Consider the following 25,945-nt stretch of genomic DNA (forward strand, 5'->3'; position numbering starts at 1 on the left):
CAAAACAGACACATACACCAGTGGAACGGAATAGAAATCTCAGAAATAAGACCACACATCTACAACCATCTGATCTTCAACAAACTTGACAAAAACAAGCAATGGGGAAGGGATTCCCTATTTAATAAATAGTGCTGGGAAAACTGGCTAGCCATATGCAGAAAATTGAAACTGGACCCCTTCCTTACACCTTACACAAAAATTAACTCAAGATAGATTAAAGACTTAAATGTAAAACCCAAAACTATAAAAAACCTAGAAGAAAATCTAGGCAATACCATTCAGGGCATAGGCACGAACAAAGATTTCATGACGAAAACATCAAAAGTAATTGCCACAAAAGCAAAAATTGACAAATGGGATCTAAACAAACTAAAGAGCTTCTGCACAGCAAAAGAAACTATCATCAGAGTAAACAAGGCAACCTAGAGAATGGGAGAAAATTTTTGCAAGCTACCCATCTGACAAAGGCCTAATATCCAGAATCTACAAGGAACTTCTTAAACAAATTTACAAGAAAAAAACAAACCCCATCAAAAAGTGGGCAAAGGACATGAACAGACACTTCTCAAAAGAAGACATTTATATGGCCAACAAACATATGAAGAAAAGGTCAACATCACTGATTATTAGAGAAATGCAAATCAAACCACAATGAAACACTATCTCATGCCATTCAGAATGGCGATTATTAAAAAATCAAGAAACAACAGATGCTGGAGAGGATGTGGAGAAATAGGAATGCTTTTACACTGTTGGTGGGAATGTAAGTTAGTTCAACCATTGTGGAAGACAGGGTGGTGATTCTTCGAAGACCTGGAACCAGAAATACGATTTGACCCAGCAATTCCATTAGTGGGTATATACCCAAAGGACTATAAATCATTCTATTATAACATGTACATGTATGTTTATTGCAGGACTATTCACAATAACAAAGACATGGAATCAACCCAGATGCCCATCAGTGATAGACTGGATAAAGAAATTGCGGTACATATATGCCATGGAATACTATGCAATCATAAAAAGAAATGAGGTCATGTCCCTTGCAAGGACATGGATGGAGATGGAAGCCATTAGCCTCAGCAGACTAACACAGGAACAGACAACCAAACGCCACATGTTCTCACTTATAAGTGGGAGCTGAACAATGAGAACATATGGTCACAGGGAGGGGAACAACACACACTGGGGCCTACCAGGGGGCAGGAGGAGGCAGAGCATCAGGATAAATAGCTAATGCATGTGGGACTGAATACCTAGTGATGAGTTGATAGGTGCAGCAAACCACCATGATAAATGTTTCCCTGTGTAACAAAGCTGCACATCCTGCACAGGTATCCTGGAACTTAAAATAAAATAAATAGAAATAAAGATCTATGTTATTCATTTTTTTCTTTACAAAGGTGGGAAAATTATACTATGTAACTATCCTATAAGAGGAACCAGTTAAGTAAATTGTGATATATATCACAATTGATTTTTATTCAGGTATTAAAATTATAATTTTTAATGATACAGAAAATACTTATATAGCATTAAGTGAAAACAGTATACAAAGTTGTACGTTTAGTACAATCTTAATTTTTTACAAAAATTTATAGAAGAAGTTTGCAAGGAAATATGTCAAATGTGAACATTATGATTATTATTTTTTAAAGATCTATTTTTTTTTTATACTTTAAGTTCTGGGGTACATGCGCAGAATGTGCAGTTTTGTTACATAGGTATACACGTGCCATGGTGGTTTGCTCCACCCATCAACCCATCACCTACATTAGGTATTTCTCCTAATGGTATCCCTCCCCTAGCCCTCCACCCCCTGACAGGCCCCAGTGTGTGATGTTCCCCTCCCTATGTCCATGTGTTCTCACTGTTCAACTCCCACTTGTGAGTGAGAACATGCAGTGTTTGGTTTTCTGTTCTTGTGATAGTTTGCTAAGAATGATGGTTTCCAGCTTCATTCATGTCCCTGCAAAGGTCATGAATTCATCCTTTTTTATGGCTGCATAGTATTCCATGGTATATGTATTCCACATTTTCTTTATCCAGTCTATCACTGATGGGCATTTGGGTTGATTCCATGTCTTTGTTATTGTGAATAGTCCTGCAATAAACATACATGTACATGTTATAATAGAATGATTTATATTCCTTTGGATATATACCCACTAATGGAATTGCTGGGTCAAATCGTATTTCTGGTTCCAGGCCTTCAAAAAATCACTGTACTGTCTTCCACAATGGTTGAACTAATTTACACTCCCACCAACAGTGTAAAAGAACCCCTATTCCTCCACATCCTCTCCAGCATCTGTTGTTTCCTGACTTTTTAATGATTGCCATTCTAATTGGCATGAGATGGTATCTCATTGTGGTTTTGATTTGCATTTCTCTAATGACCAGTGATGATGAGCATTTTTTCATATGTCTGTTGGCTGCATAAATGTCTTCTTTCGAGAAGTGTTTGTTATATCCTTTGCCCACTTTTTGATGGAGTTGTTTGTTTTTTTCCTGTAAATTTGTTTAAGTTCTTTGTAGATTCTAGATAAGCCCTTTGTCAGATGGATAGATAGCAAAAATGTTCTCCCATTCTGTAGGTCACCTTTTCAAATATGAACGTTATTAATTTATGAAAACTTATGGGTGGTTTTTATCCATTTCCTTATACTTTTCAAATTTGTATTTCCTAAAATCTCTAAAATTATTGTGTTATACTTTTAGATCAGAGAAAAATAAATTTTAAAAAAAGTTATATTCCTCTTCTGCCCTCAATCTTCAGTACACAGTTCACAGTAAAGTAGTAGTATCATTTTGAGACGCCCTAAGTGGTGGAAACCAAAAATCCACCTTCATAGAGGATGAATCATGGCTGATGGCTCTGTAAGTGATACTATGAGCCCTGTGTATGTTCCTCTTCATAATCAAATGAGGCTTCTTGTTTCGATATTTAACCTCGTACTAGAATCTTGCCATGATATGCTCACAAATGGAGGATTTTGGTTTTCGGGTTATTTTGGTTTTGCCTAAACTTAAGCCAAGATCCCATTCCATTTTCTAGCTATCAGTAATATTACCAAGCTGCATAATGGAATTATTAACCATTTGTGTGATTTATAAGTGGTAATTAGCATGTTTTATGGGACATAAAGACTTTGAAAATTTGACCTACTATATCTTTTTGGGTTGTTTTGTGCTCTGTGATTAATTTTTATGTTGATTTTTATTAAAGGAGAGTTTTTTCATTTTAGAAATGTTTGAGACATATTTTCATTGATGATTGGTAGTTATAGAAAAAATAATTGGGGCTGAATAGCTTAATTAGTAGAAAGATTAGGGTACCAAACTGAACTCAAATAAATCATAAACTCAAACTCATTAAAATATATGTTCGAAAAAGTATATGTTCCCCTCTAAAGTCAACAAAAAATAGACATGTTTTAGTAAGTCTGATAAGTAACTCTCTAAATCTCTTTACTGTCTTTCTACAGGAAAAAGCAATTTCGGTATCTGCTAGAATCCAAAGGAAAAAAACCTGGTATTATCAACGAAGAAAATAATGACAGCAAAAGACTCGTAGGAGAAAACACAAATCGTGCTACATTAAATTATACTACAAGAGACTTTTATAATGAAAAGCTAGAGGTAAAACTACTGTTAATCTTTGCGATCTAATGCCAGGATATATCCCACATGGCTTGGAATTTGGGGGTTGTACATTTTACCCTTAGTTAAGATAACTTTTTTGTTCTGGAATATTTGTCAGCGTTATGTTACAAAGCCGGGGACAGTAGGTACCCAGGCAATTAGGGAGAAATAGAGCCCTGAGATGCAGAAGAACCCAGGGTTTCAATGTCGTTATTTCAGCAGAAAAAAAAAAATGCTCAAAAGAAATCTGTACCATAAATCTGTAGCAAAAATCTAGTCCAAAGCAGGACCAAGGGTCCCGATCTATGTAAGAAATAGGTTATAGACTTGCTGTAGGTACTTGGCCACATCATGCCAGACCATCAGAGAACACAGCAGGACCTCCGTTTTTGTTCTCCTTACTGGGACCATTGATGTTTTAATTCATATCTTTCATTCTATACCATTTTCTTATGATACTTAATCACATAATTTCAACCTGTTCTATTCCTAATATAGCTACTTAGCCAGGAAAATGGTAACTAAACCTTTATGTTTTATGTGGTCAGAGGTTCAGAGTGTTTTGTATAGGAGAATACAATGTTGTGGTGCTGCAGGAACTACAAAGAAGAAAACTATGTAGTATTTACCTTGATGGAGCTCATAGGAAAGCTGAAGAAACAACTTATCTACATAACAATACAACTTTACGATCCTTCAAGAGATTTTGAAGGAACAAAGGGGCAAAAGAACAAGAAAGAGAAAACACATTTACTGAGCATCTATGACTCATGTGCAAGGTGCTGTATGAGGTGATACATCTATATCCAGATACAAGTATATCTATAGATCCCCTCACACAGGTTATATGATTGATACATAATAGATATCTTTCAATATCTACATACATATCTCTAGATATATAGATATAACATTTAGAAGTGTGTGTGTGGCAGGGGGAAGTGTGTATACTGTAGAAGTGAAATGGCTAGTCAAGTGGTTTTCAAATGTTTTTAACAGGTTTGGACCTCTTTATTCAAACCACCATATTATAGCTGAAAACCCAGTGTATCAAAAGAAAGCAAAACAGCAGAGCTGCTGTTGTTATAGAGGAAAAGTATGAAATTCAGAGTTTCATTTGATTGGGTTTTCTTTTCCTTTTCCTTTCCTTTCCTTCCCCACCCCCAATCCTGAAGTGTCTCTTTGGAACCCATAGGGCTGTAAGCATTACAGCTTGAAAATTACTTGAAAACTCAATGCAAAACTATTTTTAATAGTATCCTACAAGATATTCTACTTTAAGTTCTTCTAGTGTGAAAGGTCAATGTTTCATGACATTGTTGTCTATCACAGAACAACTCTAAATGTGAAGAAATTCTTTTTTTTTTTTTTTTGCATATTTTATTTATTTATTTATTTATTTATTTTATTTTTTTTTTTTATTATACTTTAGGGTTTTAGGGTACATGTGCACAATGTGCAGGTTTGTTACATATGTATCCATGTGCCATGTTGATTTCCTGCACCCATTAACTCGTCATTTAGCATTGGGTGTATCTCCTAATGCTGTCCCTCCCACCTCCCCCCACCCCACAACAGTCCCCGGAGTGTGATGTTCCCCTTCCCGTGTCCATGAGTTCTCATTGTTCAATTCCCACCTATGAGAGAGAACATGCGGTGTTTGGTTTTTTGTCCTTGTGATAGTTTACTGAGAATGATGTTTTCCAGTTTCATCCATGTCCCTACAAAGGACACGAACTCATCATTTTTTATGGCTGCATAGTATTCCATGGTGTATATGTGCCACATTTTCTTAATCCAGTCTATCGTTGTTGGACATTTGGGTTGGTTCCAACTCTTTGCTATTGTGAATAGTGCCGCAATTACTGATATAAGCTTAAATCTGCCTCTTAATAACCTTCACTTAGTGATCCTAGTACCACCTTACATAGTAAAAAGAATAAGTCTCTTCCTTATGAAAATCCTTCAAATACTTGAAGTCAACTACCTTTTTCATCTTAGCACTCTCTACATTCATACTTTCATTCATTCAAAAATCATGTATTGAACACCTGTCATACACAACACACTGTGTAATATACTAGGGCTATAAAAAGACACTGTCCTTGCCCTCATGGATCTCACATTCTAATGGAGGAGATAGACATATATACGGATAAGTATCAATCAGTTTATCAAGAGCATAGAGAGATAACTAACCCAGATCAAAGGAGGGTTTTAGAAAAAATGATGCCCGATATAAGTCTTAAAAGATAAAATATAGCTATGTTGAAAAGGGGAAAGAGGCAGTTCTGGCAAATAGCACAGTGCAAATAAGGCATAGAAGTATAAAACATGTAAGGAGAGGGCCAGGAACTATAAGCAGGTCATTGTTGTGGAAGTTCAGAGATTGAGGTAGACAGTATTAAAAGATGAGACCAGAAAGATAGTAAGAGAACAATGTGAAAGAGATTGAACATAATCCTTTGGCCAATAGGGGTTTCCTAGTGTTGCCAAAAGAAGAAAATGAAAGCCAAGGTGGCAGGATTATGACTCCTCTTCCTGAATACAGCTGGTTCTATGAGTGAAAAAATTAATATGTATATAGTTGTGTTTGGTATCTATGGGGGATTGGTTTCAGGACCTCCTGCAGATACCAAAATGCACAGGTGCTCAAGTCCCTGATAAAAATGATGTAGTAACATAGTATTTGCATGTAGCCTATGCACATCCTCCCATATACTTTAAATCATTTCTAGATTACTTATAATACTACAATGCACATGCCATGTAAATAGTTGTTATACTGTATTGTTTAGGGAATAATGACAAGAGAAGTCTGTACAGATGTGTTTTTTAAAAAATTTTCAATCTGCAGTTGGTTGAATCCACAGATGCAGAACCCATGGATATAGAGGGCCAACTGTATTTGGTAAATCTAAACATGCCAATTTACATTAAAGAAATTTAGTAAAACATCAAAAAGCTGCATTCAAACCAAGGATTTCACAGTAAAATCTACCAACTTTTTAAGAAACAGAGAATTCTAATGATTTTAAAATTGTTTGAGAGTATTGAAAAAGAAGGAAAACTCTTCCATGTTTTCAATACAGACAGCATAACATTGATTCCAAAAATGCCAGCATTGCATAGGAAAAGAAAAGCCAAACCATACATTTAAAAACATTGGTGCAAAACTCTTTTAAAAATATTGTCAGCCAGAATACAGCAGAAAATTAAATGAATAACAAACGTTATAGCCAAGTGTAGTTTATCCTAGAAAGGCAGGAAAGATTCAGTATTAGTGAATTAATAGATCTAATGTGAAAAATCATTATTTCTATAGACATTGAAAAGAAATTTCACACAATTCAATACCTATTCTTAATTTTATAACTCAATAAATAGGATAAATGGAAATTGGATAGTGTTATGCTTGATGGGGAAACTCTGGAAACATTAGCATTAGTAGTAGGCAGAATTCTAACTAAGGTGGCCTCTATGATCCCCACACCCCGGTATCCATACCTTATATAATCCCCTCCCATGGGTGTAGGTAAAACCTGTGTCTTGCCTTTAACCAGTGGAATATGGCAAGGGTAAAGGGGTTTTGCAGACATGATTAATATCCATAATCAGTTGACCTTGAGTTAATGAAGAGGGAGATCTCCTGAGTGAGTCTAACTTAATCTGGCAAGTCCTTTAAAAGAGGATTCAAGCAGCCGGGTGTGGTGGCTCACGCCTGTAATCCCAGCACTTTGGGAGGCCAAGGCAGGCGGATCATGAGGTTAGGAGATTGATACCATCCTGGCTAACACAGTGAAACCCCATCTCTACTAAAAATACAAAAAAATTAGCTGGGCATGGTGGCGGGCGCCTGTAGACCCAGGTACTTGGAGGCTGAGGCAGGAGAATGGCATGAACCCGGGAGGCGGAGCTTGCAGTGAGCCGAGATTGCCCCACTGCGCTCCAGCCTGGGCAACAGAGCGAGACTCCACCTCAAAAAAAAAAAAAAAAAAAAAAGAGGATTCAAGCTTTCCCTGAAAGATTTTTCTGTTGGCCTTGAAGAAGTAAGCCAACATGTTTTGAGAGGCCCACATGGTAGGGAACTGCAAGAAGCTTTTAGGACCTGAGAACAGCCCCAGACGAACAGCCAACAAGAAAACAGGGACTTCATTCCCACAGCTGCAAGGAACTGAATTCTGCCAACAACCACTTAGGCTTAGAAGAAGACTCTGAGCTTCAGAAATAAACACAACCTAGGCAACACCTTCCTTTCAGCTTTATGAAGTCCTGGGCAGAATACCCAGCTAAGACGTGCCTGGGTTCCTGATACATGGAAACTGAGCTGATAGATGCATGTTATTTTAAGCTGCCAAGTTTTAGGTAATTTGTTAGGACTAGAGCACCAATGCATCACTGAAGTAAGTATCAAGACAAGGATGCCTAATATCACTATTATATTTTTCTCAATACAGATAATGCAATGAAACAAGAGAAGGAAATCAATGGTCATTTGAAAAGAAGGAAGTGAACTTATATTTGCAGATAATATTATTGAATACCTGGAAATCCCAAGAATATTAATTTAGAAATCATAAAAAGCTATAAGAAAATTCAGTAATGTAGCAGAAGTCAACAGCTTCTATATTACAAATAACAAACAGAAAGAAGATATAAGGAAAAACCTAACTCACAGTAGCAACACAGAAAGATAATGTATCTTGTAATAACCTAATAATAAATATACAGGATCTATAAAAAAAAAACTTTTCAAACATTAGTGAAGCATACAAAAGATTTATACAAATGGAAAAACATACCATGTTTTGGATAAGAAGAATTTTAAGCAAACTTTGTCAATTTTCTTTAAGTTAACTTAAAAATTTCATATAATCCCAATGAAAATACCAAAAACTTTTTTGTTGAGGCTTTTTGACAAGTTGATACTATAGTACATGTGGAAAAATAAACATAATTAGCTACAAAAACTCCGAAAAAGAAGAACAATGAGAAGACGGCTAGCACTATTAGATATTAAGGCATATTATAAATACCTATCAATTAAAACAGGGTGATTGTAAAGAGATAGTCTAATGGGATAAATGATACTAAGGAAAAGGGATATTCAATCAGAAAAGCATATTGAACCCCTTCTTTGCACCATGTAACAAAAAATTAACTCCAGACCAAATAAAAACCCAAGTATTAAAAGCAAAAGTTTCAAGTTTTTATTTTAATAAGAAGAGAAAATCTTTATGATCTTGATTGAGTTGGCTATGTTTTTTAACACCATAGATGCACAAACTGTAAAGGAAAATGTTTTGGTAAATTGGACAGTCATTCAAGGTGATTGTGGTTTTTTGTTGTTTTTTTTTTTCTATGTTGCCCAGTCTGTCCCTGAACTCCTGGGCTCAAGAAATCCTCCTACCTTGTCCTTCCAAGTAGCTGAAACTACAGGCATGCAGATTTTTAAAGCAGATAGCTTCAGTGCAGTCATGTAAGCAGAGTCTTGATTAAAGTGATTTGAGCAATAATGCTATAAGGAAGTAAAGACAGGGAATGTTGACTCCTGCTTTGAGAAATTTTAAAGAGGAAAGAAGGAATCTGAAGCCCCAAAATATTTGGAAAGAAACACTAATCTAACAATCAGGAGATGTGGATTTGAGCCCCTGATTCTAGTTCTGAGTACTTGAAAGACCTTGCTCAAGTCCCTTAATCACTCTCTTGACTCACAGCCCAGCATTCCTTCACTTATACCATGCTCCTTACATCTTGAAAAATACTTAAATCACTGCAGCACAAAGTGCTCAGTCTCTCTTCCATACATCCTGAGTTGTTGAGAAAATTAATTGAGGTAAGTTCTTCACAAATCAGGTTAAGCAGACCCTTTCATTATACATGTCATAACTCTGTTGCTTGGTAGTTTTCCGCCTATTCTCCTCACTCATCTAAAAAAGATTTAAGATGGCCATAGAATCAGAGTGCTGAAAGGGACTTTAAAGAATCTAATCCTATTCTTAGATGAGGAAAACTGGAAACTCAGATGAGTTACTGAGGGTCACGTTGAATTATTGACTGAGCCGCCTCTAGAATGGAGTCCTAATTCTGACCTTGGACACGTTCACAGTATATCATGGTGTTTTCTCAAGTTTTCTTGACCACCCCTTTTCTGAACACTGTTTGTAATTTGCTGTCTGAACATTTTATTCAGCATGTATCTACTGTTTTATGTTTTTAGTTGACTTTTTATATGTGCAGGCCATCTCCCAACTAGACTGTAAGTTCTTCAAGGACTAGATTAGAGTGTTTTCTTTACGGAAGTATTAATAGAAGATGCTTAATCCTGAGCAGATCTCTCAGTCTCTATAGACCTTGTTTCCCATTTATAAAATGGAGATATGGATTAAATCCTAATATAAGTACCATTATAGTTAAAATTGCTCTATAACAAACCCCACTGTTGACCTTCTTTTTCCCAAACCATCTTCATCACAACAAAATTCTTGTTTAATGAAATAATGTAAACAATACTATATAGAGTTTATCTCATCAGGATTGAACTTGTAAAATACTTGCTTTATGAATCCCACAGGGATATTGTGAGACAAAAAGAGATGAGTATATGAAAGCATTTGGGAATGGAAAAAGCATTACTCAAGGAGCAACAACTCCTTGACAGGTCAGGGCAAGAGAGGTGTCTCTAACGTGCTTTCAATGGGATCATCCTGGACAGGCAGAGTGAGTCGTCTTGGCAGACACCTGATGAGTTATAGGGCATATTGTAAGGAGATACAGAATATTTGGCTTAGAGGAGAGGAGAAATGATGAAGTAAAAATGCTTTCAAACACAGTTACTAAATTAAGGATTATTATAGCAGGTATAAATCTATATCAACATATTCGTAGAGAAACAGTGGAAGTAACTATAGCAGAAAATTTTAAAGAACTGTAAATTATACTGTGCCAGTTGTGAAGAATTTATTTTCATTTGTATAATACGTAAATGATTTAACAAAATATATCATTTAATTGTTTTAATTTTTGTTATCCCTAAATTATTATAAAAAATCTTCCAATCTTAATAATAGAATTTTGTCTTTTTAAATTCAAAGTCCTATTTTAAGCAATTTAGAAATCTGTAAAAGAAGCATTCACTAAATATGCTCTACGCTTTCTACTTGTAAATGCATTTCTTGTAAAATATTGCTCATTTTAGTTGCTGATCTCTAGTGATTCACACTTGTTCTTCTTTGTAGGAGTTCCTATGTAGTCCAGATTTACTGAGTGCTAAAAGGGAGCAGCTACATTCTGTTCTCATCAACAAGCTAACTTAGTATAGATGGCTAAGGTTCAGACTATAGTATTTCAGAGTGAGAGAAGTTCTTCAGAGAAGAGGCCAGCTGGAACCATTTGTTGCTTATCACATCAAAATCTGTACATACTTTTATGACTGGTCAATCTATGACCTATTGTTTTAGTACATGACTATATCAAATCAGCATTTTGACCCGTGAATGGTGAGTGATTACTTAGAGATGCTTATATGTCATAAGAAAATTCTTAAAATGTGCCTCTGTTAAGGAAAGTTAGTGCAATTTGGACTTATTATTAACTCACATTAATCAGGAATTTAAAACATACTTTGTTTTAAAAATCATAAGCACTTGGGCCAGGTGTGGTGGCTCATGCCTGTAATCCCAGCTCTTTGGGAGGCTGAGGTGGGTGGATTGCTTGAGTTCAAGAGTTTGAGACCAGCCTAGGCAACATGGCAAAGCCACATCGCTACAAAAAATACAAAAATTAGCTGGGTGTGGTGGTGCACGCCTGTGGTCACAACTGCTCGAGAAGGTGAGGTGGGAGGATTGTTTGAGCCTGGGAGGCAGAGGTTGCAGTGAGCGGAGATCATGCCACTGCACTCTAGCCTGGGCAGCAGAGTGAGACCCTGTCTCCAAAAAATAAATTAAGTTAAATTAAATTAAAAAATCATAAGCCTGGGAAACAGAATAAAAATATTAAAAAGGAGGAAAACATACTAATGTTCTCAGAACTCAGAAACAATCTTTTTTTTTTTTTTGAGACGGAGTCTCCCTCTGTGGCCAAGGCTGGAGTGCAGTGGCGTGATCTTGGCTCACTGCAAGCTCCGCCTCTCAGGTTCATGCCATTTCCTGCCTCAGCCTCTCGAGTAGCTGGGACTACAGGCGCCCACCACCACGCCTGGCTAATGTTTTTGTGTTTTTTTAGTAGAGACGGGGTTTCACCATGTTAACCAGGATGGTCTCGATCTCCAGACCTCGTGATCTGCCCACCTCAGCCTCCCAAAGTGCTGGGATTATAGGCGTGAGCCAAGAACTCAGAAACAATCTTAATGAGACTTCAATATATTTTCTTCAATAGTTTTTATGTATTCTTTTCTAACTTTTTAATAAAAATTTCAAACATACAGCAAAGTTGAAAGAATTTTACAATAAACATCCATACATCCAAAACCTACACTCAACTATTAGCATCGTACCATACAGTGTACTTACTTTATCACATATCTATGTATCTATCCATCCGTCTACCTTAGTATTTTTTTTAATTCATTTCACAGTCATTGCAGACACTAGTATGCTTCTGCCTAAATAATTCAGCATGCATTTCATTAATTGGGATTCAGTATTCTACAGAATATTTTTCTTTGTAAATTTTACTGTTTAGAGGTAAAACTTATATACTGAAATGTAAATCTTAGGTGTACAATTGCTGAGTTTTGACAAATCATATATTCATATAACTCAAACCCTATCAAAAAATTTTTATTTTTGTCACATAACATTATGATGTAAGCATTTTTTCTTATGAATCTTTCTCTTTATTTTATTTTATTTTATTTTTAAATATTTCACCTTTTAGATATGGAGTACAGTGAAGATTTGTTACATGAGAGTATTATGTGATGCTGGAGTTTGGAGTATGGATCCTGTCACTCTAGTAATGAGCACAGTACCAGATAGGTAGTGGTTTAACCCACACCCCTACCACCCTCTATGTTGTTCCCGTATTTATGTTGTTCCCATCTTCCATGTGTGCTCAGTGCTTAGCTCCCACTTATAAGTGAGAATGTGCAGCATTTGGTTTTCTGTTTCTGCATTAATTTGCTTAAGATTATGGCCTCCAGTTCCATCTATGTTGCTGCAAAGGACAGGATTTCACTCATTGTTATGGCTATGTAGTTAGTATTCCATGGTATATATATATACTATATTTTCTTTATCCATTCTACCATTGATGGGCACCTGGTTTGGTTCTATGTCTTTGCTATTGTGAATAGTGCAGCAATGAACATACGAGTGCATTTGTCTTTTTGGTAGAATGATTTATTTTCTTTGGAATATATACCCAGTAATGGGATTGTTGGGCCGAATGGTAGCTGTTTTAAGTTATTTAAGAAATCGCCAGACTGCTTTCCACTGTGGCTGGACTAATTTAATTATATTTTCACCAGCAGTGTATGAGAGTTCCTTTTTCTCCACAGCCTCGCCAGCATCTGTTGTTTTTTCACTTTTTAGTAATAGCCATTCTGACTGGTGTGAGATGGTATCTCACTGTGGTTTTGATTTGCATTTCTCTGATGATTAGTGATGCTGAGCACTTTTTCATATCCTTGTTTGCCACTTGTATGTCTTCCTTTGAGAAGTATCTGTTCATGTCCTTTGCCCATTTTTTACTGGGGTTATTTGGTTTTTTCTTGGTGATTTAAGTTCCCTATAGATTCTGGATATTAAGCCTTTGTCAGATACATAGTTTGCAAATATCTTCTCCCATTCTGTAGGTTGTCTGTTTGCTCCATTGATAGTTTGTTTTTCTGTGCAAAAGCTCTTTAGTTTAATTAAGTCCCATTTGTCTATTTTTGTTTTTGTTGCAATTGCTTTTGGGGACGTAGCCAAAAATTCTTTGCCAAGGCCAATATTGAGAAGAGTCTTCCAGAATTTTTATAGTTTGAGGTCTTACATTTAAATTTTTAATGCCTTTTGAGTTAATTTTTGTATATGGTGAAATAGGAAAGGTCCAGCTTCAATCTTCTGCATATGGCTAGCCAGTTATCTCAGCACCATTTATGGAATAGGGAGTCCTTTCCCCACTGCTTCTTTTTGTCAGCCTTGTTGAAGATCAGATGGTTTTTGGTGTGCAGCTTTATTTCTGAGTTTTCTATTCTGTTCCATTGGTCTGTGTGTCTGTTTTTTACCAGTACCAAGCTGTTTTGATTACTGTGGCTTTATAGCATAGTTTGAAGTCAGATAGCATAATGCCTCTGGCTTTGTTCTTTTTGCTTAGGATTGCTTTGGCTATTCGGGCTCTTTTTTGGTTCCATATGAATTTTAGAATTTTTTTTCTAATTCTGTGAAGAATGACATTGGGAATTTGATATGAATAGCATTGAACTGTAAATTGCTTTGGGCAGTCTGGCCATTTTTATGATATTGATTCTTCTAATCCATCAGCAGGGTATGTTTTTCCATTTATTTGTGGCATCTCTGATTTCTTTCAGCAGTGTTTTGTAGTTCTCCTTGTAGAGATGTTTCACCTTCTTAGTTAGCTGTATTCCCAGGTATTTCATTTTCTTTGTGGCTATTGTAAGTGGGATTGTGTTCTTGATTTCACTCTCAGCCTGGATGTTGTTGGTGTATAGAAACGCTACTGAATTTTGTACATTGATTTTATATCCTAAAGCTTTACTAAAATTGTTTCAATTTGAGAGCCTTTTGGCAGAGTCTTTAGGATTTTCTAGGTATAGAAATCATATTGTCAGCAAAGAGAGATAGTTTGACTTCTTTTCCTATTTAGATGCTTTTTAATTTCTTTCTCTTGCCTGACCGTTCTGGCTAGGACTTCCTAGAAATCTTCGTAGGTATCATTTTAATGACAATATCTGAGATTTTTAGGATTTCGTTTGTTTGTTTTGTTTTGTTTTTTGAGACAGAGTCTCGCTCTGTCGCCCCGGCTGGAATGCAGTGGCACGACCTCAGTTCACTACAACCTCCGCCTCCTGGGTTCAAGCAATTCTGCCTCAGCCTCCCGTGTAGCTGGGACTACAGGCATGTGCCACAACCCTGGCTAATTTTTATAATTTTAGTAGAGACAGGGTTTCACCATGCTGGCCAGGCTAGTCTCGAACTCCTGACCTCAAGTGATCCACCCGCCTCGGCCTCCCAAAGTGCTGGGATTACAGGTGTGAGCCACTGCGCAGGGCCGAATTTTGTTGTTTTTTTTTTTTTTTTGAGACGGAGTCTCGCTCTGTCGCCCAGGCTGGAGTGCAGTGGCGCAATCTCGGCTCACTGCAAGCTCCGCCTCCCAGCTTCACGCCATTCTCCTGCCTCTGCCTCTCCGAGTAGCTGGGACTACAGGCGCCCACCACCCGCCACCATTCCCGGCTAATTTTTTGTATTTTTGGTAGAGACGGGATTTCACCATGGTCTTGATCTCCTGACCTCGTGATCCGCCCGCCTTGGCCTCCCAAAGTGCTGGGATTACAAGCGTGAGCCACCATGCCCGGCCTTTTTTTTTGTTGTTAGAAACAAGGTCTTACTCTGTTACTCAGGCTGGAGTGCAATGGCATGATCATAGCTTAAACTGTAGCCTTGAACTCCTGGGCTCAAACGATTCTCCCACCTCAGCCTCCCAAGTACCTGGAACTACAGGCATGTGCCATTACACCTGGCTAAATTTTTTATTCTTGTTTTTCTGTAGAGATGGGGTCTCACTATGTTGCCCAGGCTGTTCTTGAGTTCTTGGCCTTAAGCGATCCTCCTGCCTTGGCCTCCCAAAGTGCTGGGATTACAGATGTGAGCTACCATGCCTGGCCTATGATATTTTAAATTTAACTCATTTAATTTATCTTGAAATTATTTTGGTGTTTTGACTTGAGTTGGAGATTTAAATGGATCCTTTTTCTAGTAGTTAAATGTATTGTCTCATTGATATTTATTACTTTCCTTCTTCATTGATGTGTGTTACTTCCCTTATAATTCTGATTATCTGATGTGTTACATTGATTCTTCCATATATATTATACCTTCCATGATTATGACCTGATACTCTCCAGAAGTATCAATAGCCAAAATAAATGTTAAATTCTTTCGTTAAACAAAATCACTTTGTTTTAGTCTCTGATGAAATTGGGGCACAATGCTCAAATATCCTCTGGCTCCAAAATTCCTCTGTTGTGTTTAGGACCAAGTTTTTCATTTGCACACTGCCAGACCCAGAAGTTGAGTAAGAGACCTGTTTCTTTAGAAGGCAATGTCCTGGATCCCAGGTTTCTATATGTTTACTCTTCCTCCTTGTACACTTTCCCCCAACTTTCTCCAAATGGTCAAGGCTGCATAAGTCAGTGTAGTGTACCATTTTATGCTTTCCCATAATAGAGGGTAAATTCAGAGTATAGGTACTTAAAGTATTACATAGATATTAACTAATATCATACCAATTGAAATTGTCACTATCTGTATCCTGATACATTTACCACAGGAATCTATGAGTCTGCATTCAGCTGACTTGTGTGAGCTAAATGACCTGAACTGAGATAGGAGAAATAGTAGTTATGATTCAACAATTCCAGTAAAGAAACACATTTTCTAGCAGAGCTGTCCAACAGAGGTAGGAGTAGACTGAGAAGTACTGAGGCCCTTGTTGTTATCTTTACTCAAGCAGAACTCTGTCGGCAGTGACTAGGAAAGAATTCCTGCTCTGAGGAGTAGGTGGGGGAGGAACAGGGGGTCAGAATAAATTATTTCAATTTTCTGTGGTTCAGCTAATTGTTGCTTTGACTTTTGGATTAGTTATGATTTAATGCAAAACTTTCTTTTTTTAACAGGAAATAAAGGAAAAGAAGAAATTCTGTAAAACGTATGTAGAAGACCTTGTGAAGGAAGCCACAGAAATCAACATGAAAAATGAGGCTTTGCAGAAGCTTTGGCCACAGATGTTCATTGAGCTTGTTAGGGATGCAGTCATAGAAATTCGCAATAAAAATTCCTATATGAAGCTCTGCCTACAGCAGATAACAGACCAAAAATAAAAATGGCCTTTAGTTACAGTTGATTTTGGCAGTTTTATTTTTTGAAGGTTGAAAATATGCAGGTTATACATGTTAAAACAACAACAACACTATCCTATAAACTAGAAAGACTAGTATTAAAGCATTATTGCCCACTGTTCTCATAGCTAAAAGTTAAGAAGGAAAGAAGGAAAGCAGGAGAAAGGAAAGATTAATTTCCTTTATGTGATGACCAAACAACCTTTGGGAACTAAGCAGTTTTCAGAGATGGCGTGGTACTGCATCCTTGGTTCTTGCTTTGATTGGTGCCCTGCTATAGCCCAAAGCACGTAGTATTTGCTGATGATTCAGCATGAGCTGCATCTACCTACTTTTAGCTGATAATTTTCAGTTATTTCCCTTTTTATTTTATGTCATGATTGCAAAGCCAAAAATATGTTCTTTTTATGAGTGAAGAATAAACTTACTAACAAATTAGTCAAAGTATGTTTGCCTCCTTAATTCAGTCAGAATTGTCATATTTATTGTATGTTCCTCTTTACTTAGGTACGGTTCCTGCTATTCACCTACATGGAGGATGCCCCATTCTTCTAGGGATGCATTCTCAGGGAACCACAGGAGGTGCTGGGAATCACTATGGGCAGAGAATATGAAAATGAGTCAAAACTGGGATAGGAAGGAAATGTTTTGTCTTAGGAGATCCTGAGTGACTATAAAATGCTGTTACAAATCAGTAAATCTGCTTCTTTGAAAGATATTTCCTTCCATTGTTAGCTCTCAGATGCTCTTTTAATAGACAGGCATGTGTACCTGTGCCTCAGAAGTATTAGGGATGCATCAGTGAGGGGTTCTAATTTATAAAATTTCATTTGAAGATCAAATTCATGCTAGTGAGGAGGGTAGTAGGAGCCTATTACCATAGCTAGAGATGATGCCACTTCAGAAAAACGATCTTAGTCAATAAATGGGAATTCTTCAGTTTGCTTAGATTTTACCTAGCAGCTATTATGTCAGCAGGACCACCAGGATATGGGAAAACAGGACTAGAAGATGTACGACAGCAAAGACATGCAGAGACATGCAGAGACACCTGGAAGGAAGCTAGGTAAGCTGCTATTGCGGTTCTGAGAAAGACCCACATCCTTAAGATCTCTTGATTACTCTTCTCCCAAAAGGCGTGCTTAACTTTAACAGGTTACCATTTTTCTGATCATAGCCTTAAAAGGCTGTCCTGGTTTTTTCTTTTTTTTTTTTTTTTGAGATAGAGTCTTGCTCTGTCACCTAGGCTGGAGTGCAGTGATGCGATCTCAGCTCACAGCAAGCTCCGCTTCCCAGGTTCACGCCATTCTCCTGCCTCAGCCTCCCAAGTAGCTGGGTCTACAGGCGCCCGCCACCAGGCCCGGCTAATTTTTTGTATTTTTAGTAGAGACGGGGTTTCACCATGTTAGCCAGGATGGTCTCGATCTCCTGACCTCGTGATCTGCCCGCCTCGGCCTCCCAAAGTGCTGGGATTACAGGTGTGAGCCACTGTGCCTAGCCTGTCCTGGTTTTTTCATCTTGGCACTTAGGCCATCAGCTTACTAGTGTGTAACCTCAGTTTCCTCCTGATAGCACACACTTCGTAAGATAGTCATAAGGATCAAAAGAAACAATGCATGTAAAGCATTTCTCGTCATGCCTGGCACACAGCAAACACCTAATACATTGAGCTTTAATTATTACTCTTTTGGATATAGGTTGAACAATAGGGTTGGTGCCCTAGGACAGAGAAGCTATTAGCATTGCTTTCTGATCCTTTAGCCTCTCCAAACTGAAACATATGGACCATTTCTCATCTGGCTAGTAAACACTTATCTCTCCTGGGCTTATATCTTGTTTGGTATAGAAATGAGATCCCGGCTTGAAGGTGATGTTGAGAGGAGAACCAAGAGTATATTGTCTGTGGACTTCTGGCAGATTGGAAAGATGTAAGAACTTGTGACTCTTTGGGAGTCTGGGTAACTGTTCCCACTCTAGGCTTTGCAGATGAATGGCCTGGCTGTTTAGTAATCTGTCCAGCTTCCTGCATGTCTCTCCTCCCCTAACCCTCCCATCCCTGCTGCTAAAGAGACTTGACACTCACATGCTTTCTTGGCCCAGTCATCCTGGGAATCTTAGGAACACTAAGTCAGCACTCAGTGAAATGGCAGCAAGCCATCCCAGCCACTGCTGGCTCTATCCAGACCTGCTTCAGGCCTGGTAATAGGGTCTCTCTCTTGTTCCTGAAACCAAGCCTCTTTATTCCTCAGCTTTGGTCTCTGCTTCCTTCCTACCTGAGTTCCCTTTTGCTCCTACCTGCTCCCACTACCCCATACTGATTTCTACTTCTTGAATCCTTATTTTGTCTGGTCTCAAACTTCCAATGGCGATCCTCCCATCTAGTTCTACCCCCCAAACTCATTTTGCGTTCTGAAGTTGCTTGGTGAAGATAATCCCCAGATAAAAACACAAGGAGACCTGGGTCTGCTGGGTTAGGGATCAAGTGAGGGTCCTATGTTGTTAGTGAGTGGTGATCTAGGGAACAAATTGCCATTTCTACTTGGAATTTTCCAGGGTTTTCAGGGAAGGGGAAGAGATGCAAATCCCATAGTCTGAGACTCTTTAGGCTAGTGTGTGCTGAAGAATTGCTTTTTTTCAAAAGGGATCTCACGCAGAAACACTATTGCATTTGCCTCAAAAGCAGAAACATTTAGTACCCCCATTTAGGGAGATACTGTACCTTATGTTCTGGTACAGCAGCTGGATGGTGAAGTATGCTGCTAGACCTGGGGATGGTTACCAAGTGTGCAGGTGGACCTGAGGCTGGTTAACTGTGCTGCTGAGTCGGAGGATGGTGCTGGTATCAGCTCCTCACTTCCTGAGCTTCATTCCACTGAAGGCCTGGCATGTAAGACAGTGCAGCCCTACCATGCTCCTGATCTATTCCTGATTGGGCAAGGAATGCACTGGGATTCATATTCTCTTCAATGAGTAATCATCATAACAACAAAGATTCATTGAGCAATGTCTTGCACTATTATAAGCTCTTCGTATACATTCTCATTTAATCTCCTAACACTGCGATATATATATATGATAGCAATCACATTTGAACACTAGAAAACTGAGGCATAGAGAGGATGAAAAAAAAATGCACCTAAGGGTATTTCAGCCAATAAATAGTAGACAGTACCTACATTCACTGTTAGTCTTAAGGATCTGGCATCTGGGAAGAATTTTGATGTCTATGGTTGTTCCTAATCTACTTTCATGTTTTGTCATTTTGCTTAGGAATAGCAAATAAAAGATGAGAATTTCTCAACTGTGTCTACATGTGGAGCATATTGTAGACATTATGTGCAGTATAAATACTAACATAAATATATAAGTACACATGTACAATATTGTGTATTATTTAAGGATATACATACTAAAGTATAAAATATTGGCAGCTGGATTCATTGCAATAATGTGTAGAGAATCAACTTCAGGGGGGGGCAATAATTAAATTAGGGGGACCCGTTGGGAAAGTACTGCATTATTCTAGGCAAAAGATAATTGTGACTTGGATCAAGGTGATAGCGGCAGAGGTGTCAGAAAGTAGTTGGATCTTGGGTATATTTTAAAGATAAAGCAACAAGATTTACTGACAGAACTGGATATGGAGTATGAGAAACAGTAGTCAATGATGGCCACAAGTTTTTGGCTTGGACTACCGAAAAGACTGAGTTGCCATCAACTGAGATGAGAGCAATCTGTGAATGGAGCATCTGCTGGGAGGAAGGATCAGGAATTCCATCTTATGGAATACACAATGTATCTCAACATGTACAATATATACAAGATATACCATGCATCTCAGCATATGTTGAGATGGTTGTTAAATATCCAAGTGCAGGTGTTAAGTAGGTGTGAATATGAGTTGGGAGTTGAGAAGTATAGATTGGGCTAGAATTATAGAATTTGGAGTCATTGGCATATAGCAGTACTTGTTTATGCTATCTTTATATTTAAGAGAATAAACCTATCACTTGCTAAATAAGATTATCATAGTGTACTTGCCTTTTTTTTTTTTTTTTTTTTTTGAGATGGAGTCTCACTCTGTCACCCAGGCTAGAGTGCAGTGGCGCAATCTCGGCTCACTGCAACCTCTGCTTCCTGGGTTCAAGTAATTCTCCTGCCTCAGCCTCCTGAGTAGCTGGGACTGCAGGGGCCCACCACCACGCCCTGCTAATTATTTTGTATTTTTAGTAGAGGCGGGGTCTCACCGTGTTAGCCAGGATGGTCTCGATTTCCTGACGTCATGATTCGCCTGCTTCGGCCTCCCAAAGTGCTGGGATTACAGGCATGAGCCACCACGCCCAGCCTGTACTTGCCTTTTTATTTTGATTGTTATCTGAGTTTTTCCTTCTGTTTTTCTTTGTGATTTTCCTTGTGTTTTTCTCCTATTGTTTTTCTTTGTGATTTCATTCATTGTAATTCAGGATTTACTGCTTATTCAGAAAGCAGTTAATGATTCACCTATATTTTCTCTTGTTTTGATTCCATGATTTTCTATCATTAACAGTTTGTTGACAGACCAAAAAACATCCTATTCATCTCTTTGGGCAAACCTGGGCTTTATTCTCCCATCTCACAGTTTATTTAATAAATTTAAAAAGGAAAGAAAAGAGAAAGAAGGGAGACAGAGAATCTGGCTAGTTAGCTGCAAGGCAAAATGCAAAGTAGAATAGAGACTACTCAGGAAAATATTTTATTTAAATCTTGAAGAACAAAGGTTAGTTTTTATAATCTGCTTTTATGGGTCAGATGGAGATGGAGTGGTTACTGTTGCCAAGAACTTCAGAGCCAAGTTTGAAATTTAATCACAGCGACTGTGTTAACCAGTATTGATGGAATGTTTAGTATATTTGATCCTGATTTTCTACTTATGTTTATGTTTTCATGATTCATTGTATGTGTCTTTTGTTGCAAAATACCTCAAATCCTTTATGGAAAGAGTTAAAGTATATTCAAAGCTCCAAAGAATAAATTACTCCTAAAGAATAAATATACTCCTTGGGGAGTGGAATAGTTTGCAGTTTCTCTTCAGGAGACAATGAAACTATTTATTAATCCCTTATACAAGTGCCCCTAAGCCTGAGCCCTCAGAGAGTTGACTTCTTCTCTTTGTTTATCTTGAAATGTTTCAGTGTGCAGAAATGCCTGTAGAATCATATCTCAAATAAATGCCCTGTATCTACCACCAAGCATAACATCTTAATATTTTTCCACACTTGCTTCAGATTTTATAAATCAAACATTGCAAGCAGACATGGAGCCCCTATGCACCTTCTTTCCCTTCCTCCAGGTAACCACTATCCTGAATTTTATGCTTATTCATTCATATTCTTCTTTTTTTTTTTTGAGATGGAGTTTCCCTGTCGCCAGGCTGGAGTACAGTGGCGCAATCTTGGCTCACTGAAACCTCTGCCTCCTGGGTTCAAGCGATTCTCCTGCCTCAGCCTCCTGAGTAGCTGGGATTACAGGCGTGCACCACCATGCCCAGCTAATTTTTGTATTTGTAGTAGAGACGGGGTTTCACCATGTTAGCCAGGATGGTATCAATCTCCTAACCTCGTGATCCGCCTGCCTCTGCCTCCTAAAGTGCTGGGATTACAGGCATGAGCCACCACACCTGGCCTCATTCATATTTTCTGGCTGTTCTATTTATGCATAAATGCATAGGGATCTTATTGAATTAAGTTTTTATATTTTCTAATTTTATATAAATGGGGCCATGCAATATGTATTCTTCTGCATTTTTTCACTCAATATTATGTTCCTGAGGATTATACTCATTGATAGGAGTAGTTCCACTTCTTTCATTTTTGCTGCTATTTGATATTGGGTTGTACAGCCCATGAGTGATTTATGTAACTGTTTTCCTATTGGTGGGCATCAGGAGTTTTCTAGTTTAAAACTAGTACAGACAGTGCTGCATTGAATATGCCTGTTCACATGTGTGCTTTAGGAGTACACAGTAACTGTGGAATTGCTGAGCCATATGGACACATTCAACTGCATTAAATATTGTCAAATTGCTTTCTAGAGTGATGCGTATCAGTTTACATTCCCACAAGTAGACAATACAACTTCCAGTTGTTCCATATATTCACTAACATTTAGGACTTTCATTTTTTACAGTCTAAGGTGTTAGTGAACCTGTGTGTGTGTGTGTGTGGGTGTTCTTGAAAGTGGCTTTTTGTGTAGAGAAGAGATCTTTCAAGGATTTTTTTAAAAGATAAAGTTTACATATGGTGAAATGCACATAAGTGTATAATTTGATGAATTTTGAAAATATCAACATCCCAATTAAGAATTCCAACATTTTAATCACTTCAGAAAATTTTCTTAGTCAATCCCTGGCCATCCCCTACAAGCAAGTATTGCTCTAATTTCTTTCACCATTGATTAGTTTTGTCTGTTCTGGAACTTTCTGTAAATGGAAGCAATACAATAGGCACTCTTTTGTGTCTGACTTGTTTTACCCAACATAATGTTTTTGAGAATCATTCATATTGTTTCATGTTTCAATAATTTTTTATTTCTTAGTATAAAGGTTTCATGGTTTTCTTATCCATTCTACTGAGTTGTTTCCAGTTTGGGGCTCTTGTGAATGAAGACATGTTTGTACAAATCCTTTTGTGCAGTGGAGCTGTTGAGTCAGAATAGGTATAAGTTTAACTTCATAAGAAGCTGCCATTAATTTTTTTAAATAGTGGTTGTACAATTTTAAACTCCTTCCAGCAGTGTATATAGAGTTCTGGTAGCTCCACATATGTGCCAACATCTGTTGTTTTGAACTTTTTAAATTTTCAGCTATTCCAGTGTGGCCTTTTCAGGTTGTTGCTTTAATTTTATTTTCCTTCGTGTCTAATGATGTTGATCACATTTTTATGCACTTTTTGGTCATTTTTGTATCTTTTATGAAGTAAATGTTCAGGTCTGTTGCCTACTTTTCTAACTTGAATTGTCTTTTTATTATTTATATGTGTAAGTTCTTTATATATACTAGATACAACGCTTTTGTTTTGAATTATGAGAAAGTCCAATTCATCAATTTTCTGTGTCAAGTGCCTTTTATAATCTCTCTAAAACAGTTTTCCTGCCCCAAGTTTGCAAAGACATTCTCTTCTACTTTCTTCTAGAAGCTTTATAGTTATTACATTCACGACCATAATTCTTCTTGAATTAATTTTTATGAATGGTTTGAGGTAGAGATACAATTTCATTTTCTTTTTTCTCTATAGAAACCCAGCATTCCAGCAAAATTTGGTGCAAAAAAAAATTAATTAACCAATATATGTGCAGGTCTCTTTCTAGACTTACTATTCTATTTCATTTATTTATTTTTTCTATTTTTACACAAATTTTACTGCACAGTTTTGATTGCTGTAGCTCTATGTAAGTCTTGGAGACAGGTAATATAACCCCTCAAATTTTGTTGTTTTACAAAATTGCTTTGTTTTAGTGAGTCTAGGTCTTTGCATTTCCATATAAATTTTAGAATCAGCTTGGCAATTTATTTTTAAAATGACTTTTAGGATTTTTAGTGGGATTATATTAAATTTGTAGATGAATTGGAGAAGATCTTCCAATCCACGAACATGGGATAACTCTTCATTTATTTAGATCATTTTTAAAGCAAAATTTAGTAGATTTCAGTTTAAATTTTACTCTGAAGTAGATTTATTCCTAAGCATTTTATATTTTTTGCTATTTTAAAGTTATTTTAAATTTTCATTCCCAAGTTTTTTTGCAAATACATAGTAATACAGTTGACTTTTATATATAGTTGATCCTGATTATTTGCAGATTTTGTATAATTTGCCTACTCACTAAAATTCATTTGTAATCCCCATATTCATTTGTGGATATATACAAAGTGATGACAAATTTGAGCCCCCAGTGCACATGTTCGCAGCTGAGGTTATCAGAAAGTATCAAAGGTATCAGAAAGTAAACAAGTATCCTTTTCACAGTATATTTAATGCCATGTTTATTGCATTTTTGTGCTTTTTGTTGATGACTTTGCTCTTTACAGTGCCCCCCAGGGGTAGGCCTGAAGTGCTCTGTAATGCTCCTAAGCACAAGAAGGTGGTGATGTGCCTGACATCACAGATAAATGACATGTGTTAGATAAGCTTTGTTGACGCATGAGTTACAGTGCTGTTGGCCATGAGTTTGATGTTGATAAATCAATTACGTATATATATATATATTTTTTTAATGATGCCATTTAACAGAAACACACATACAACAAGGTTAAGTATTAATTGACTAAAAATATTGTCCCAGAGTCTCACAGGAACCTAAACCTGCATTTCCCATTGGAGCAAATGTTCAGTAGTATTCACTAATTTCATGTTCAGGACAACTTCATAGACCATATTCACCATAAATAATGAGAATTTACTATATTGACTTTGTATTCTGTAAACTTGCAATATTAATTGCTTATGATTTTCCACATAGACAAAATCATTTTTTCTGCAAATAAAGATGGTGTTGCATCTTCCTTACCAGTCTTTACACATTTTGTTTCTTTTTCTTGCCTCATTGCACAGGCTAGGACTGCCAGTTCGATGTCTTAAAAAAAAAAGTGGTAAGAGTGGTCCTTATTGTCCTTTCTCTCTTTCCCTAATCTTAGAGTAAAAATGTTCAATTATAAGTTTACTTGTAGGTTTTAATTTTTCTTTTCTTTCTTTTTTTTCTTTTTTTTTTTTTTTTTTTTTTTTGACAGGGTCTCAGTCTGTTGCTCTGGCTGGAGTACAGTAGTGCAATCATGGCTCACTCTAGCCTCTGTCTCCTGGACTCGAGGGATCCTCCCACCTCAGCCTCCCAAGTAGTTGGGACAACAGGCACACACCACCATGTCCAGCTAATTTTTGTATTTTTAGTAGAGATGGGGTTTCACCATGTTGCCCAGGCTGGTCTTGAACTCCTGGGCTCAAGCAGTCCACTCACCTCAGCCTCCCAAAGTGCTGGGATTACAGGCATGAGCCACCATACTCAGCCAGCTGTAGGTTTTTCACAGATAGCCTTTATCAGGCTGAGAAAGTTTCCTATTATTCCTACTTTGCTGATAATTTTTTATCATGAAAGAATATTGACTTTTGTCAGATATTTTTCTACATCTATTGAAATAATAATATAGCCCTTCTCCCTTATTCTTATGTTATTGATTACATTGATTGATTTTCAGATGTTAAA

The 25,945-nt window shown here is 37.2% G+C and overlaps 1 protein-coding gene across 7 annotated transcripts in view; it reads left to right on the forward strand.

Moving 5' to 3' along the window:
• Window positions 1-17,155, forward strand: part of LRRC49 (leucine rich repeat containing 49) — a 163,851-nt gene extending 146,696 nt beyond the window's left edge. For 4 of the 7 annotated variants that reach the window (XM_030814678.1, XM_030814677.1, XM_030814679.1 and 1 more), the window contains 2 exons: window positions 3,495-3,648; window positions 16,490-16,716. In XM_030814678.1, coding sequence (XP_030670538.1) covers window positions 3,495-3,648; window positions 16,490-16,693 — 358 coding nt within the window. In that variant the 3' untranslated portion in view covers window positions 16,694-16,716. Of the gene's footprint in view, window positions 1-3,494; window positions 3,649-16,489 lie in introns of all 7 variants that reach the window. The other 3 variants (XM_030814676.1, XM_030814675.1, XM_030814681.1) reach the window with 1 other exon arrangement.
• The last annotated feature ends 8,790 nt before the right edge of the window (window positions 17,156-25,945 follow it).

The sequence above is a fragment of the Nomascus leucogenys genome, chromosome 6 (assembly GCF_006542625.1).
Source record: "Nomascus leucogenys isolate Asia chromosome 6, Asia_NLE_v1, whole genome shotgun sequence".
NCBI lineage: Eukaryota > Metazoa > Chordata > Mammalia > Primates > Hylobatidae > Nomascus > Nomascus leucogenys.